This window comes from Cinclus cinclus, chromosome 3 (genome assembly GCF_963662255.1).
Source record: "Cinclus cinclus chromosome 3, bCinCin1.1, whole genome shotgun sequence".
In the NCBI taxonomy this organism is placed as follows: Eukaryota; Metazoa; Chordata; class Aves; order Passeriformes; family Cinclidae; genus Cinclus; species Cinclus cinclus.
The window spans coordinates 110,880,925-110,895,890 of NC_085048.1; the positions used below are offsets into that span (position 1 = coordinate 110,880,925).

General features: G+C 51.8%; 1 protein-coding gene across 1 annotated transcript in view; it reads left to right on the forward strand.

Moving 5' to 3' along the window:
* LOC134042021 (serine/threonine-protein kinase pim-1-like) overlaps positions 1-14,966 on the forward strand; it is a 66,309-nt gene that overhangs the window by 22,360 nt on the left and 28,983 nt on the right. The window contains exons 3-7 of the mRNA XM_062489094.1: positions 8,367-8,501; positions 8,588-8,638; positions 8,867-9,236; positions 9,425-9,601; positions 9,876-9,955. Of these exons, the coding sequence (XP_062345078.1) occupies positions 8,367-8,501; positions 8,588-8,638; positions 8,867-9,236; positions 9,425-9,601; positions 9,876-9,955 (813 nt within the window). The remainder of the gene's footprint in view (positions 1-8,366; positions 8,502-8,587; positions 8,639-8,866; positions 9,237-9,424; positions 9,602-9,875; positions 9,956-14,966) is intronic.

The window sequence follows — 14,966 nt, forward strand, 5'->3', positions numbered from 1 at the left end:
TGTTGGTGGGGTTTCTCTGTGTCCTTGTAGGGGATGGAAGAGCAGAAGGGTGAACGCCCATCTGTCAAGAGCCCTGTGAAGATGAGGAGCCATGTCTCAAAGAAGCCCCAGGCCACATTTCCTTCTAGTCAACGGTACTGAGCACTTTTGTTAGATGTGACAAAGCACACAACAAGCTTGACATTTCTCTTCCTCAAGAAAATCTTTCTGGAGAGATGGCCTGTGCCACTGATTCTTTCCTTACCCTACAAATTTTATTTGATAAAAATGCCTATATCTGCATTAATAATATTTGTAGATTGTCTCCCGTAATGATTGTCTTGAAGTCCATGCTGTTTTCAGAGCCTCATGATTCTCTAGCTTGAAATCACATCATGAGTAAATCACCTCTGGATGTTTTGCTCACGATTATCTGCAGGTATTATCACCAACAAGCCATCATTTGCTTTTATTTTCCAGGGTGAAGTCGACCTCGGATGGACGCCTCCTACACCATCCAAAAGTCCAGGTCACGTTGCCTCCAGCTGTGGATGAAATGGAGATGCTCCAGAAGCTTGATGATCTCCTGGAAGCCAAGGGGTTTGAGACACGGATGGAAGGAGTGGCACTCCTCCTAGACCTGTGCAAAAACAGCCCCAAGCTCATCACCACAAACATTGTCCAGGTATGTAGGGTATCTTCACTGTTCCTTCCCTTCAGCTCCTCTCCCAAGCCTGTAGCAATGAAGTTAATTCAGTCTGTCTTGGCACTACATCCTGCCTTGTTGGGACAGGCTGGTCCCTCTTACCCAGACAAATTTAATTCAGGTCCAGCATGCAGGACAAGTTCTTTCAGTCCAGCTGTATTTGTCTGGCAGGTGCCTATTGATGTTGTTCATCACATGATGACAGAATTTTCCACTGCTCTAACCTTTGCTGTCTCCTACTCCCAGCTGGGTTCAATGAAAGGAATCCAGCCACTGAAAGCATGGCAATTCTTCTCTTGATGAAAAATGGGTTTGGATGTGGAAGAGAAGTATCAGGCTGGGTTGGTATAACCCAAATGTTTTTACAGACATACTTCTCCAAACTCCATCCTGTCTTGCACAAACACAACTGTGGCTACTCGTTTCCATCCTTGTCTCTATTGCACTTGGTAAAGATGGTGTGTACCTCTCTTGGGCACTAAATGATCATTGCTACATCCCCTCTTCAAACAAGGACATTTTAATCCAGCTTTCTTGCTGCTTGTTCTCTTCACAGATTTTTGATCATTTTGTCCTGAGAATATCTGACACGCACAAGAGAGTGAAGCAGATGGCGCTGGACGTGCTGGCAGAAATGATAGCCATCCTGGAAGATGCCTTGAACCCCGTGATTGTCCGTTTAGTGGAAGGAATACTAAAGAGCCTGAACTCAAAGGATACCGGGGTTCATGCTGCAGCTGTGAAAGCGCTGGAAAAATCCGTTTCTCATTTTGGTAAGGCTGACATGGACTCTCCTCAACTGTGTCTCTGCCTCTCTGACACAAGAGAACACTGAGTGCCATGAGAGCTCTTGTTGCCCGTGGAACACTGCAGCTGACATCCACCAGAAGCTGTGGGGGTGCAGTCCTTAGGCACCAGTCCCCCAAGAGGCTTGAATGTGCATCAGCATTTCCCACAAGTGCCAGGAGCCCTTGGCTCTGTGCTGCTTGTCTGGAGAGGAGGTCCTGGACTACAGCTTTGCTACAATTCAGAGGCAAAGGGGATTTTGGAGATTGCTTGGACCCCATTAGAGTTCCCAAATGAACAGCTTTGCTGTTGCCATGAAGGGACACTGGCCCATCATGGCTCCTGCAGAGCAGCCCCCTGGAAGGCTCCACATTATAGGCAGTAGCTGCCTCTGTTCCACCTTTCCCATTTGTCTTCCTTTTTCAAATGGGACACTTATGATTCACCAAGTGCATTTCCTTAAAACAAGCAGATAGAAATCCAGCTGTCAGTGATGTCTTGTTCCACATGTTGTTTTCATGGGGCAGGATGGCTGTGGCAAATACCTACACAGGCAAGGACTGCTCTAAATTCCTTTGTCACAGAGATTTATGTCAGCACTGAAAATGCTGGTCGGGAGAAATATGCCTGACAAATGGAGTGTTGAAGAGGCAGATCTTCAAGGGGAGTTTCCACTTTCTCCACCTCAGCTGCTCTGCGAACTCCTGAACTGCCTGACTCTGTGCCTTTGTGTATCCCAAGTCTGGGCTTCTTCCTGTTTGCTCTGGAGTTCAAAACCTTTTCACTGCTTAGGTGTGATTGAACTCTTGAGGTCCTTGATCTGAAATGTTTAACGTAGCTCCAGGTCCAGCAGACAACTTTGCATTGACAAATGTGAACGGAGAGGTTTTCTTTGGGAATTTAACCCCCCCTCAAGTAGGCTGGAAGGAAAGAAGTACATCAGCAGAAAATTACTTGATTTTATAAATTGGGGCTGCCCCTGCCCTTCCCCTCCCCACTCTCCTTTCTCCTAGGACCTCAGAAGAGTGAGCAGAAACGTGTGTTTCTCTTGTAGATAAAGTAGCACTGATGAAAGAGTTCAGCCACCAATGGAGTCAGCTGAGTGGCCAAGCTCTGCTGGATGTGACAGAGCGTATCACAGGTATGGCCTCTGCTAAGCCAAGAGGTCTCCCCAGGGAGCATTTCCAGGGCATTCCTGGCAATAGACAGTAGAGTAGCTGCTCCAAATCAGGAGGTGCTGAGCTTGTCCCTCCTGCCCAATGCCCATGGCAGCTGTGTTTGGCAGGTTTTCCCTGGCTGCTGCAGAGGTGTGCAGTACCTGGCACGGGGGTGGCGCTCGGCCTTGGGGCCGAGCTCTCACTGGGGCATCTCAGAGCCCACCTCCAGGAAAGGGAGGGGTTAAAAATACCCGAGCTGGCTCTTCTCTTGGGAGCTCAGGGTCATCTCTGGTCCTTTAGGGAAAATGTAGCAAGTGCTGTTTCAGGCAATCCGTTTGTTTTGTCCTCACAGAATTCTCATCTTGCTCTTGAAAAGTTTTGAGACTGAACCCTGCAGTGCCTGGGGGTCACAGCTTAGGTCAAAACTCAGCACCCAGATTAGGGGCACGGATTTGGTGCAAGGCAGCCTTTGGGGCCAGAGGGGCAGAAGCAGAGTGCTGAGGCTCCCTGCCTGTGCTGTCAAAGTGACATTGGACTGAGCATTTCAGGGTGTGCAAACAGTGTCTTCCTGTGTCAGTGCTGTCCAAAATGCTACAAATGCAGCTGATAATTGATTCCTCAGAGGAGCTTGCTATGTCAGCAACAGCCCAGGATTGGAAAAGTGATAATCTCTCTATATAGTGGACAAGATGATTTACAGCCTTGCTTTAACGGGGTCTAAATGCACTGCTAAGTGTGCCAGCATCTTTAAATGCAAGGTTTCATAGATGTTGTGTCTTCTTCAGCAATCTCAAATGCTCAGTGTTCGGTGATTGAGAATGTCAAAAGCCCTTGAAAGGGCATTGGGATAAAGTAGATGTCTAGGAAGAGGGAATTTAGTTTTGGAGATATTTTGATCTCTTCTTCAAATAAAGGAAATAAACATAAATTAGGACTCTTTTAGGAAGAGCAGATGTTCTCTCTGAGATTTAGTGGGAACAAACAATGTTTTCTCAAGTTCCATTGTGACCAATGTCTTGAATTGGATTTTAACTGAAATTAACACCCATTTTGAAATGGATGCCATAACCCTTTTCCTGCTTGACAGAATTGGTTTTGGGCACTTTCAGGAAGTGTTTAAATGTTGATGATTGCTGGTGGATTACGAGCATAGAGAAAATGAAGTCTCTTCCACCACAGAATAAGAAGTGGTTACTGCATAACATTTTGCCTGATCAGAAAATATGAATGGTGTCCAGAGCATTTCAGGTTTTGATGTCTCAGCCACATCTGCCATGCAAGGAGCCTGTTGGTTGTCAATTTTTTGCCTGTGTTTGACAAAGTTCAGTTCAGAAATTGAGCAGGGAGTAGGCTTCAGAGAGAAAGGGAGAAGACACTCGTGTTGTGGTTAAATTTCATTCATCTGTGTTGCATTTTTCTCTCTACATTCTACTATTGCAGTGCACATTGCAAGAAAAATGCCATTAACATTGAGAGGGGGAATGACATTAAAATGTGGAGATGCACAAATGCCACAGCAATGAGGTCTGGGTAATTACCTAAGACACCCTGAGGTTTGAAGCAGCTGTTTGTTGGAAGGCACAAAAGCATTGTGCCAAAGACAGCAGCTAGTCACTGATGTTTCTAATCCAGCTGTCAAGCAGCACCCATGTCTGGTGGGCTGGAGTTTGGAAGTGTGGTCTAATAGTGCCCTTTGCTGTGTGCCACTGAGCAAAGGGAAGAGCCAGATTGGATTCTGGCACTTTGACATCAAGGGTCACAAAGATGGAATTGTCCTTTTTCTTAGAAACCTTTCAATTGAATCTCCATGGTGCATTTCCAAATCTTCAGTGTGGGTTTAGACAACTTCCTAATGGAAATGAAAGGGAAGTTGACATTTTAGTCATTCTTGATGTTGAAACAGGTTGTGAAATGATCCAGTAAAGGTACAAGTTCTGCCACAGGTGCAAGTATTTGTTTGGAGACAGTACTCCTGAGGTGTTGGTGGTTCTGTTTTGGGGAGGATCAGCTGCTTTGGCCATTTCTGGATCGTTGGGCTCTGTGTGCTATTTCACTGCTCTTAGCCAGAGAGGCTTCCAAGAAGCAAATCTCGAGGTGGATCCTTGTTTGCATTAAGGTTGTTGTTTCAGAAGTTTGTGTCTCTGTCCCGGCAGTGCTTGTGGAAGGGGTTTATGCCAGGAGCCCTGAAGTGGTCCAGCGCTACGCCCTGCCCGTGCTCTGGTCCTTCCTGGAGAACAAGGCGCTGCCTGTCCGCAGCGCCAATGTGCGCACGGTGGTCACCAGGCTCGCCTCTGCCCTCTACGAGGTGATGGGCACCAAGCTGAAGAAGCGTGCTGCCAGCCAGCCCCCACATGTCCAGGAAAACCTCTCCAGCATCCTGGGCTGGTGAAGGCTTGATGTTCTCCAGCAAGTTGACCAAGTGCTGAGATGGACACCTGCGGTTCTGACCTTTTAGCTGTGCCAGAAATGACAAAATACTCAGGAAGGGTGTGCATCTGCCCCTGCTCTCTCCACTGCCCTTCCTAGTCATGGCATGCTCAGGGGCCTGAAGACACTCTGGATTGAGGACAAAGTGAAGGACTAGCATGGCTCAGCCTCCCACAGAGGTAAGGTGGGAGCTGGGCCGCTCTCTGGTGGGAGGAAGGGTCTTGTGCCAGCCTGGAGAGCCTGTGTACATTGGCAGGGAGCAGTTGTGCTCTGCAGGTGCCCCCTGCCATGAGCTGTGCTGCTGCCAGTGCCCCGTGGAGCTGTAGGGCTGCTGAGCTGTGGGGCAGGGAGAGGAGCAGGAGGCTGCATGTGCAGCTGAGCCATTGCTGGGAAGCACAGGGCTCTGGGCTCCCTGCTGTCGAGGGCAGCCTAGAGGCCAGGGAGTTCCCCTGGGAGCTCTGTGGAAGTGGCTCAGGGTGTGCCCCTGGCCTGCCTCCAGAGGGTGATGGTAGGAGAATGTTTCCCTGTGCAGCTGTTTATGAATTTCCAAGAAATGTGTTCTATGAAATATGGAGCTTCAGATGCTTTAGGTTTGCATTGCAGCCTCTGTTACATTTTGTGTCTCCATTTTGCAGACCTGCCTGGCTCCTGTGTTTCCACCAAGTTTTCTCTGGACATTCATTTGTGCATTTACCCACAAAGTCCTTTCCTGCTGTCCAGAAGAGCTCTTTCCTCCAAGCCCAGGAAGAAGCTGCTGCCTATCCAAAGAGCGTTTGAAGACAAGGATTTATGCATTAGCCTGTATAGTTCCAGATGTACATATGTTCTGATAGTTATCTGTAGGTTTCAATAAATATATTTTGATTGTATCTTAATAATTTTGTTGTTATATTTTTTATTGTGTATATTTTTGGTGGTATGTTTTGTTTTTTTATATTTTATAGTTTTATATTTTTTCCCATTGACATGCTAAGGATGGCCAGGTCCTTGAGACCTTGAGATGGGGAAGGGAGAGCCTCCCTTTTTTTTGGGTGTTTCTCTGGGAGGGCGGGGCCAGTGTGGGGAAGGAGGCCAAGGCCACGAGATTCGAAGCAGGTAAAGCAGCGTGGGGGGGCAGTTACTGGTACTCACCCCTTTTTGGCTCTGGAAGGAGGAAGGCAGCTGGAAAACCTCACCGCGCCATCCCAGTGCCAGGAGCTGCCTCTTCTGGTGTTGGACCTCACACCCCTGCCAGGATGCTGTCCTGCTTCAGTTTGCTATCTCCAAGCATCCTGTTGGAGCACCGGGACCGACACTGCTCCAAGGATTCGTGAGCAGAGTCTCTCCTCCACCCTTCCCATCTGGGACACAGCTGCCATCACCCCCAGCTCTCCTGCAGCTGTGCAGGGATCCACACACCTGCCCTGTCCACTGGGAACCTGCCAGAGCTCACTGCCAATGGCGATGGTAACTGCACCAGGGGGGAAAAGAGCACACAACCAAAGGAACTGTGACTGGGTTCCTGTTAATTTCATAGTTATTGTTGTTTAGATTGGCCTTGTTGTATATTTAGTAGAGAACTGTTCTTCCTGTCCCCCTATCTTTCCCTGAGAACCTCTTGATTTCAAAATTATACTGACTCAGTGGGAAGGATTTTACTTTCTCCATTTCAAGGGAAGGTCCTGCTTTTTCCCTAGCACACACCTGTCCATTCAAACTAGGATACGGAGCATGAGGTGCAGGGCTGATGTGTGAAAGCAGGAGGATCTCCTCCAAAGTAACTTGTTTAATTGTCCATTTTATTACTTCTCTATTTACTCCACACTACTAAGGCAAGGCAAGCTTTGCTTGCAGGCAAAACAGGCATGGGATACACTAGGGTCCCTTGCAGGATCAGCAGGGCTGGCAGTGACAAAGCAGGCAATCTGCTCCATGGTGAGCCACTACACAGCCGCATCCCAATGTGGGTTTAAGTAGCATGGTATTATGGAGAACTCCTTTTCTGCATCAGATACCAAAAGAACGTCCACAGCTTCTGGTGGCAGTCAGCTGGAGCATTCCACAGGCAACACGAGCTCTCAAGGCACTCAGTGTTCTCTAGTGTCAGAGGCAGAGACACACTTGAGGAGAGTCCATGTCAGGGGTCAGCCTTCCCAAACTGAGCAATGGATGCTTCTGCCACTAACACTGACAGGAAATAAACAAACAAAATTTCTGTGCACACCAGGGCTACGTGTGGATTAAATTATTTCTGTTTCACATCCCGGCCAGAACAACATCGTGGTCAGAATATCATTGTTCCTAGATTCTCTAACACTAAAAATATTGCTGGAGAGTTTTTGTCATTCCCATAGATTTGGTGACATCCAGACACACTTAACAATCCATTTGGGTCCAAGTTCCATATTGCAGACGATGTCTTTGGGCAGCCTGCAAGTGTCTCAGCAGAGAATGAAAAGGGATGACAATACTGACACGATTTCTCTTTGCTACTTGAAATTTAAAAGCTCCGCTCCAGCCCACACTGGCAAAATTGTCAGAAGAGGCAATTCTTCCCCACAAAATGCTTCATCTCACTCAAACAAGAAAGCCACAAGCCAACAGTCTTCTTTACGCCTCCACTGCTTTATTTGGCTATTTCTCTAATAGGAATTAGCTTCATTTATTCTTACTTTGTTTCCTGTGTTCCACGGGGCGCGCGGCGGCTCCTCCGTTGGGTTCGCGGAGGCAACGGCAGAACGGCCGCGCGCTCCGGCGGCTCCGCAGCAGCAGCAGCAGCAGCAGCAGCAGCAGCAGCAGCAGCGCCTCTCTCGATCGGTTTTTCGATCGGTTTTCCGCTCGAGTTCCCGCTCGCCCTCCGTGCCCTTCTCCCTCTCAGACTCCCTGTGATCCCGTTCGGTCCCGTCCTTGTTGCGCCTCTCCCAGCCCGGCTCATGCCGTGCCCAGCAAGGCGGCCGTGGGCGAGCCGGCCCCCTGCCCACCCCTGTCGGGCACGCCGCGGTGCCGCCTCCGCGGGGCTCAGTCCGTACCGCCTGTGGCACCTTTTGAAGAGCCTGTGGGCGAGCTCCTCGCTGCACTGGTGGCGGTGGTGGAGCAGCACCGTCTCTTGGCTCCGCCTGGCGCGGGGCCTGGCGCTGGCCCGGCCCCGACCGAGGCCCCTCCCGCGGTTCCGCCCACAGCTGGCCCGCAGCCGCCCGGCTCCCGCCCCGCCGCCGGCGCATTCCCCCGAGCGAGCCTCGCCGCCCGGCAGTTCGGCCGCCGGCCCCGAGGCGCCGGAGCCCGGGGCGGCTCGGGAAGCAGCGGCGGCCGGGGCGGGCGGGTGCCCCGGGCAGAATGACGAGAGCGCGGTGCCGTCCGCACGGGCGGAGAAGCCTCCCCTGGAGCAGCTGTACCGGGAGGGCCCGCTGCTGGGGAGCGGCGGCTTCGGCAGCGTTTACGCCGGGACCCGGCTCGCCGACGGCGTCCCGGTAAGAGACGGGGCCGGCTCGGAGCGGGGAGGGGGGCGGCGAGCGGCGGGCGGCGAGCTGAGCCCTCCGCTCGCCTTGGCTTGCAGGTGGCCATCAAGCGAGTGTCCCGGGACCGCGTCTTGGAGTGGGCGCGGCTGGTGAGTGAGCGGGGCCAGCGGGAGCAGGCGGCGGGGCGTGGCGGGCGGGGTAAGGCCAGGCCCGGCCGGGTGGGAGCCGGGACGCTGCGATGGGAGCGAGCGTGGAGCGAGCGGGGGCCGCGCAGCGTCCCGGGCCATGGGCAATGGGAGCTGCGGTGGCGCCGGGCAGGGGGTGGCGAAGGCGAGCGCAGCATCGGCGCCGCTGACGGCATGGCGGCTCCCCCGCAGCACGACGGCGCCCTTGTGCCCCTGGAGCTGGTGCTGCTCTGGATGGCGTCGTGGCCCGGCTTCCGCGGCATCGTGCGGCTCCTGGACTGGTTCGAGCTGCCCGACGGCTTCGCGCTGGTCATGGAGCGTCCGGAGCGCTGTCAGGACCTCTGGCACCTGCTGCACGCGGGGGGGTTCCTGCCAGAGCCCGTGGCGCGGGCGCTGTTCCGGCAGGTGCTGGGGGCCGTGCGGCACTGCACCAGCCGCGGCGTCCTGCACCGCGACATCAAGGCCGAGAACGTGCTCGTTGACCTGGCCACCGGCGAGGCGAAGCTCATCGACTTCGGCTGCGGCACCATCCTGCAGGACACGTTCTACACCCAGATGGCCGGTGAGCCCAAAGCCGGGGCCCAGCCGGGCAGTGGAGCTTCTCCCCTGTGCTTCCCCAGGTGGAACACACAGGGAGGGAGGGAGGGGGAATGCTGCTTCAGCCGGCTGCAGCCAAGTTGCATTTTGGCAGGAGGTGGCTGGGAGGGAGCAATCAGCATTGGCCTGATGAGCTGTGCCCGTGTGCCATAGGAACGCGGGAGTACTACCCACCGGAGTGGATCCTCTTTGGCCGCTACCATGGCCAGCCAGCCACCATCTGGTCCCTGGGCATCCTGCTCTATCAGCTGGTGTGCAGGCACCTTCCTTTCAAAAGCAGAGAGGACATCGTCCGGGGACAGCTCTTCTTCCCGCCCCGGGTGTCTCAAGGTGGGGATGGGCCTTCAAGGCACGGGAGCAAGAACGGCTTTGGGAGAGGGCAGGTGGCACATAAGTGTCCTGCTGTTGCAGCTGGGGAGGAGGTTCATCTCCTGGGCTGAGCTGGACGAGGTGGCAGGTGTACCTCTGCTGCTCTCTTCCAGAAGAGAGGATGGATGGGAAGCTGTGCGAAGAGCTCTGAGCACTCTTAGTGTGCTGTGGGCACTGTGAAATCTGGGAGAGCATGGACAGGAGCTGACCAGCAGTTTCTGGTTTCTCTCTGCAGAGTGCCAGCACCTGATCAGGTGGTGCTTATCCATGGACCCTGCAGACAGGCCATCCTTGGATGACCTTTTAGAACATTCTTGGGTGCAGAAGCCCCACCTGGCCCAGGAGACAGCAGAGATCCATCCCTCTGCACAGTAGAATCCAGGATGCCCGCAAGCAGCAGCTGCTCGTGTCTCGTGGCTCTCAAAGAATTCCCCAGAGCATTTCCCAGTGGCCCTGGCATGGAGCAGAGAGCACAGCCAAGGAGGTGCTTCCTCAGGTCCCCGGCGATTTGTGGAGGGAGCGGCTCAGGGCTCCCCATCCTATTGGAGAAATTGTGGCACAGTGCAGTGAAGTTGCCACAGAGTGGAAAAGGGGAAACATCCCCCTGCAGCTCAATGGCCTCGTGATGTCCCCGCGAGCCAAGGCACATCTGGCGTGTTCTTCTGGAGATCAGCGCAGAGCTGGAGAACGCCGTCCTCGAGCTGGCCACTGGCAGGGCAAAGCTGATGGGCTTTGGTTGCAGCCCCTTCCTAGAGGACACGCTCTGCACCCTGACGAAATCAAGATGAGTCCCCAGGCGGTGCAGGGGTGGGGGGATGCTCGTGCCTCCAGGCATGGCAGGGCTCAGCCTGGCCACGTGCCGGTGGTTCCCCGTGGGGTGGCAGTGGACAATATTAATCTTTCTGCCAACTGCTCAGCTGCTTTTTGGTGGGGCAGGGGATGGATGTTGTGGAAGGGGAGCTGGCTCCTGGCCTCACTGACAGCTTCTTCCTGCCAGCATGGCACAGGCTGGGGTGGGGGCATCCGGCCTGACATAAGCGTCCATCCGTGTGGATGGGGAGCAGCAGAGGGGGACGGGTTCTTTAGCCATGGCCCAGCTGCTCTGCTTTGCAGGCCCTTGAGGAAGGGGTGGGCATACAGGTGGGAAAGGTAGGGTTTTTCCCCACCACTGGAGAGATTTTAGTATCATAAAGAGCGGTCAGACCTTCCCCAGTCCTGTGAAACGGTGACAACCTTTGGTGCTTTTTCTTGTTTCCAGGTATTGTTTTGAAATGACTTTCATGCAATTGTTCTTTGTTTTTTCCAGAAAGATTGCAGCTTGTGTCCAGACCAGATGGAGAAGCACCGGTACCGTCCCTGGAGTGCATCCCATGCAGGTGCTACCCGGGGAGGGTCCACGGTGTGGATGTCCCCTGCAAAAGGATGAGGACCTTGTGTGGGATCGGCTCCTCTCCTGGCAGCAGGTCTCCAGAGGTGGGTACCCGGTTCCACAGCTCGGGTGGCAGAAGGGCTTAGGGCAAATGGCAGCAGGCACACGAGAATGTCGCTCTTGCAGCTGCTGAGGAGGTTGTTGTGCCATGCTTGAGCAGAAGAGGTGGAGCGTGTCCTGCCACGCTGCTCTCCTCTAACAAGGAGGGAATGGGCTGGGAGGTTTGGGCTCTGAGCACAGCCAGCAGCCTGGCCTGAGTATAGGCTATGGTGGGACAGGGGGGACAGGAGCCTGCTGCCACTGACCGTGGCTTTCTGGTTTCTGTCCCCAGGCTACCAGCAGCTCATGCCATGGAAACGGCACCGCTCGACCTGCCAGTCTGGGAGGGCTGGACAGCAGCGGGTGTTCATTTGCTGCCAAAAATAAATCATTCATGTTACTAACATCATCATCATCATCGGAGCATTTCTTTCATCCTTTTTTCAAGCTTTTGGCCTCCCTTCTTCCACCGAAATCTCTTTGCCTCTTTCCTCATCCACTTGGTGGAATTGGTGGGGGGGGTTTAAGTAACACAAAAAGTTCAGCAACAATTCCTGTTGCCAACCGCAGCAGTCTCTTCAAGAACCTGGAGTTGGTAGCCAGGCCCACATTTCACTTGGAAAGGGGAGTGGTTTGCAGGGACAAAGATGTCCCTCTGCTGCAAAAGCAGGGAGGAAATCAGAAGCAGCAAAATGCAATTTCAGCTCTACCCCCGCCCAAAGTTGTCTGCATCTTTGCCCTCCACTCCAAAATAGGCAGGCAAGGCTGGACTTGAACAAGGTTCAAGTCCTTCATGGTCCCTTGGCATTAAAGGGATCAAGTAAAACTCTCGTATGCAGTAATTGGAGTACAGCTACTGTAGGGATAAAGGAAATGTTGGGAGCTGGGACATCCTTCTTGTCTCCTTTGTCTCCCCAGGTGTTGTAGCCTGGATAGCTGTTAAGATGGTTGCAGGTAAAGGAGCAGCAAGGGCCTTTGTATGGGATCCACGGAGATGTTTATTTCAGCCACTGCGTGGATAGTCCAGGGTCAGAGGCAAAGACAAAGGGGAACGTCGGGGTGAGGGTCCAGGTTGAAGCAGATGGGTGTCCTGGGCAGGGGGAGCATCAGGGAGCACTTACCAGGGGACATGGGGGTGGCACAAAGGTGGGGTTAGGGCATGGGAGCCAACAGGGAAACAGGGTGGGAGTGACCGAAAAACTGAGAGACAGGGAGAGGGCAGGGGGCTGGCCCAGGGAACAGAACAGGGCTACATTGGCATGACAGAACAGGGCTTGCTATGAGAGAAGCCTCTCGTGTCTTCCTAACTAGGGAATGCCTTCTAGGGTCTCCACAGTGGGGTGTTTTGGGTTCAGTTTGAGTTTGGGTGGAGATACTGCTTTAGTGTAGTGGTTTTGGATTGTTAATTTGAATGTTTTTAGTTGTGAGATAGGATTAGGAGGAAGATAAAACAGGCTTAGCTTTAAATAATACAAAGACAAACTTTATTACCAGAAACTATAGGGGAAAAAAGAAGAAGAAATATTAGAATAAAACTTCAGACTACTCTTCTTCTTTCCACACATTTGTTTTTTTACATTGACAACATACAAAGAACAACTCAGTTAGTTTACCATTTCTAAAATAGTCATTTACTTGTTTCTTTCAGAGAGGAGATTCTTCAGCCTATAGAGATTTTTTCATAAGAAACCATTTGTAAGTGGTCTTGCTGTTCTAGTGTTTAGCCGTCAGGGAGGATAGAGATCTGGTTATTATGTAATATTTTTTTTCTCAACTAACATTTTAATTCATAACTAATACTGAGGACCATATCAACTTATGAGGCACACTTAAAGGATTATAATAGTTGAAACAAAAGCTTACTCCACTTTTAAAAATAGAGGGTGTTTTTCTTCTTCTTCCCTAGGGAGAAGCAGGGGTTTTTTCACTATTTAAACCTAGGGCACTTACAGCAATTTTAACATTGGTTTATTTTAACACCAACGCTTCTTCTTACATCTAGAGTTAGAATCTTTAATCCACCCCATATTTTTTATGTGTTATAGGGAAACAACGGATTCTTTTCTATAGCATAAAAAAAAGGGAAGAATTTCAGTCTATGTCTTCCTTCCCTCAGCTGAGACTTGACTCTTCTCATACTTTGATTTTGGTGTTTTTTGTGCTGTTTTTGTACATATTATCATTTTGGTTCTCTGTTTTTTTTTCCACAGGACAGAGAATAAAGTATTTGTAAAGTCATATTTTGGGCAGTGAAAAAGTTAATATTTTGCCGGGGCAGGAGAGGGTTCTGTGATTGTTTTTAGGTGGGGCGGCCGGAGCTCTTTACCATAAGGAGCCTTCTAAGGCTGCGCCGGGGCCGGGCTGGGATTGTAGGGCCCGGCCAGAAAGCGGAGATGAGTTTTTTGGTTGTAAGGTTGTTTTTTGGCGTTTGCTGTATGTAGTGTTAGTGGTGGGCTGGTGGTTTTCCTTTTCCTTTTGCCAGCAGCCGAGGTTGGGGCCCTTGCCAGATCGGGGCCCAGCTGTCTCTCCCCCAGGCCGTGTGGGCGGTGAGGCAGGCCTTTTTTCCACCTTTATCTCTTACTGTTCACTTCCTCTTGCTGGAAACGGGATTGTTGGAACACTTTAGAGGAGACGGCTTATCCATAGTGTTCTGTTTTAAATTGTCTAAAACCGTGTGAGACAGATGGCTTCACATAGGAACATCCCCAGGGCTGCTGAGGGGAAGGCACCACTTTATTTGTTGTGAAGAGAAGTAATCAAAATCCGCAACCAACAAGCTGCAAGGCAGAACGGAGTGGGAATTACAGAAATAAAGGCCTTGAAAAGCAGCTTAGGAAAGCGGCTACTTCCTAGACAGTGCCAAACCCTCCGACCTGGCCTGGCCGGGCCCAGGGCTGGCTGCCCTTGGGAAGGGAAGGGAAAGGGATGGAGCTGGGGTGGGGGCTCTGTGGCCATGGAAACGAGAGAACCACGGGCCAGCGCGTCACAAAGGGGCAGCCCCGCAAGGGGCTGTGAAGGTTGTGGTTGACACGGACACAGTGGCAGGAGACACGTCTGGCTCTGCCTGTCTGTGCCGACTGCTGGCGATTGGAGTCACCCCACCTTGTTCTAGGGCTGGGGACCGGGCTCCTATCGCCGTCTGCTCCGAGACAGTTCCCAAATTCAACCCCAGGTACTTCTGCGAGACAGAAGCACGGGTTCAAAGATGGATTTTACTGGAAAAGGAAAGACCACGGAAGGAAAAGGTGAGGATAGAAAGGAGCTGAAAGGCCCGAGTCAAATGGAGACAAATTCCACCAGATTTCCGGGAAAATTGGTCCATGGTGGTCAGTTCTGGCTCTGTGTCAGAGTTGGTGGCTGTGAGCTACAGGTGATCTTGCCAGGACAGCCCTGGCATCACAACATTTTCTCATTAGCTTACTCATTATGTTTTGTCATTAGCGTCCTCTTCTTTTCACAGTAGCCAAATCACTCAAACTTTCAGTCAGGACAGGGACTGTGGCCACAGCTGACCACAAACTGGACACGGTCATGAGACGCAAGTTCTGTTCCTTTGTTTGCCACCAATGTCAGGTCTCACAACAGATAAATTTCCTGTTCTTCCTCTGCTTGCTAATTGGGTGTAACACTGAGAATGATATTAAGGTGCTATGAAAACGCCAGCAAGTCCTGCCTGCTTGCTGAGAGCTCTTTGTAGTTTGCAGAAACAGCAGTCACAGCTGTGTGGGTCTTTATTGGGTGTTCACAGAAGCCACACTAGAGAAGGAGTTTTTTTCCCCTCTTCCCATTGGAGCCATCCAACTTTCTGTTCAGCCATGGTAACTCAATAGTGTTCAGAGGAATAGTTCACAGGCTAGG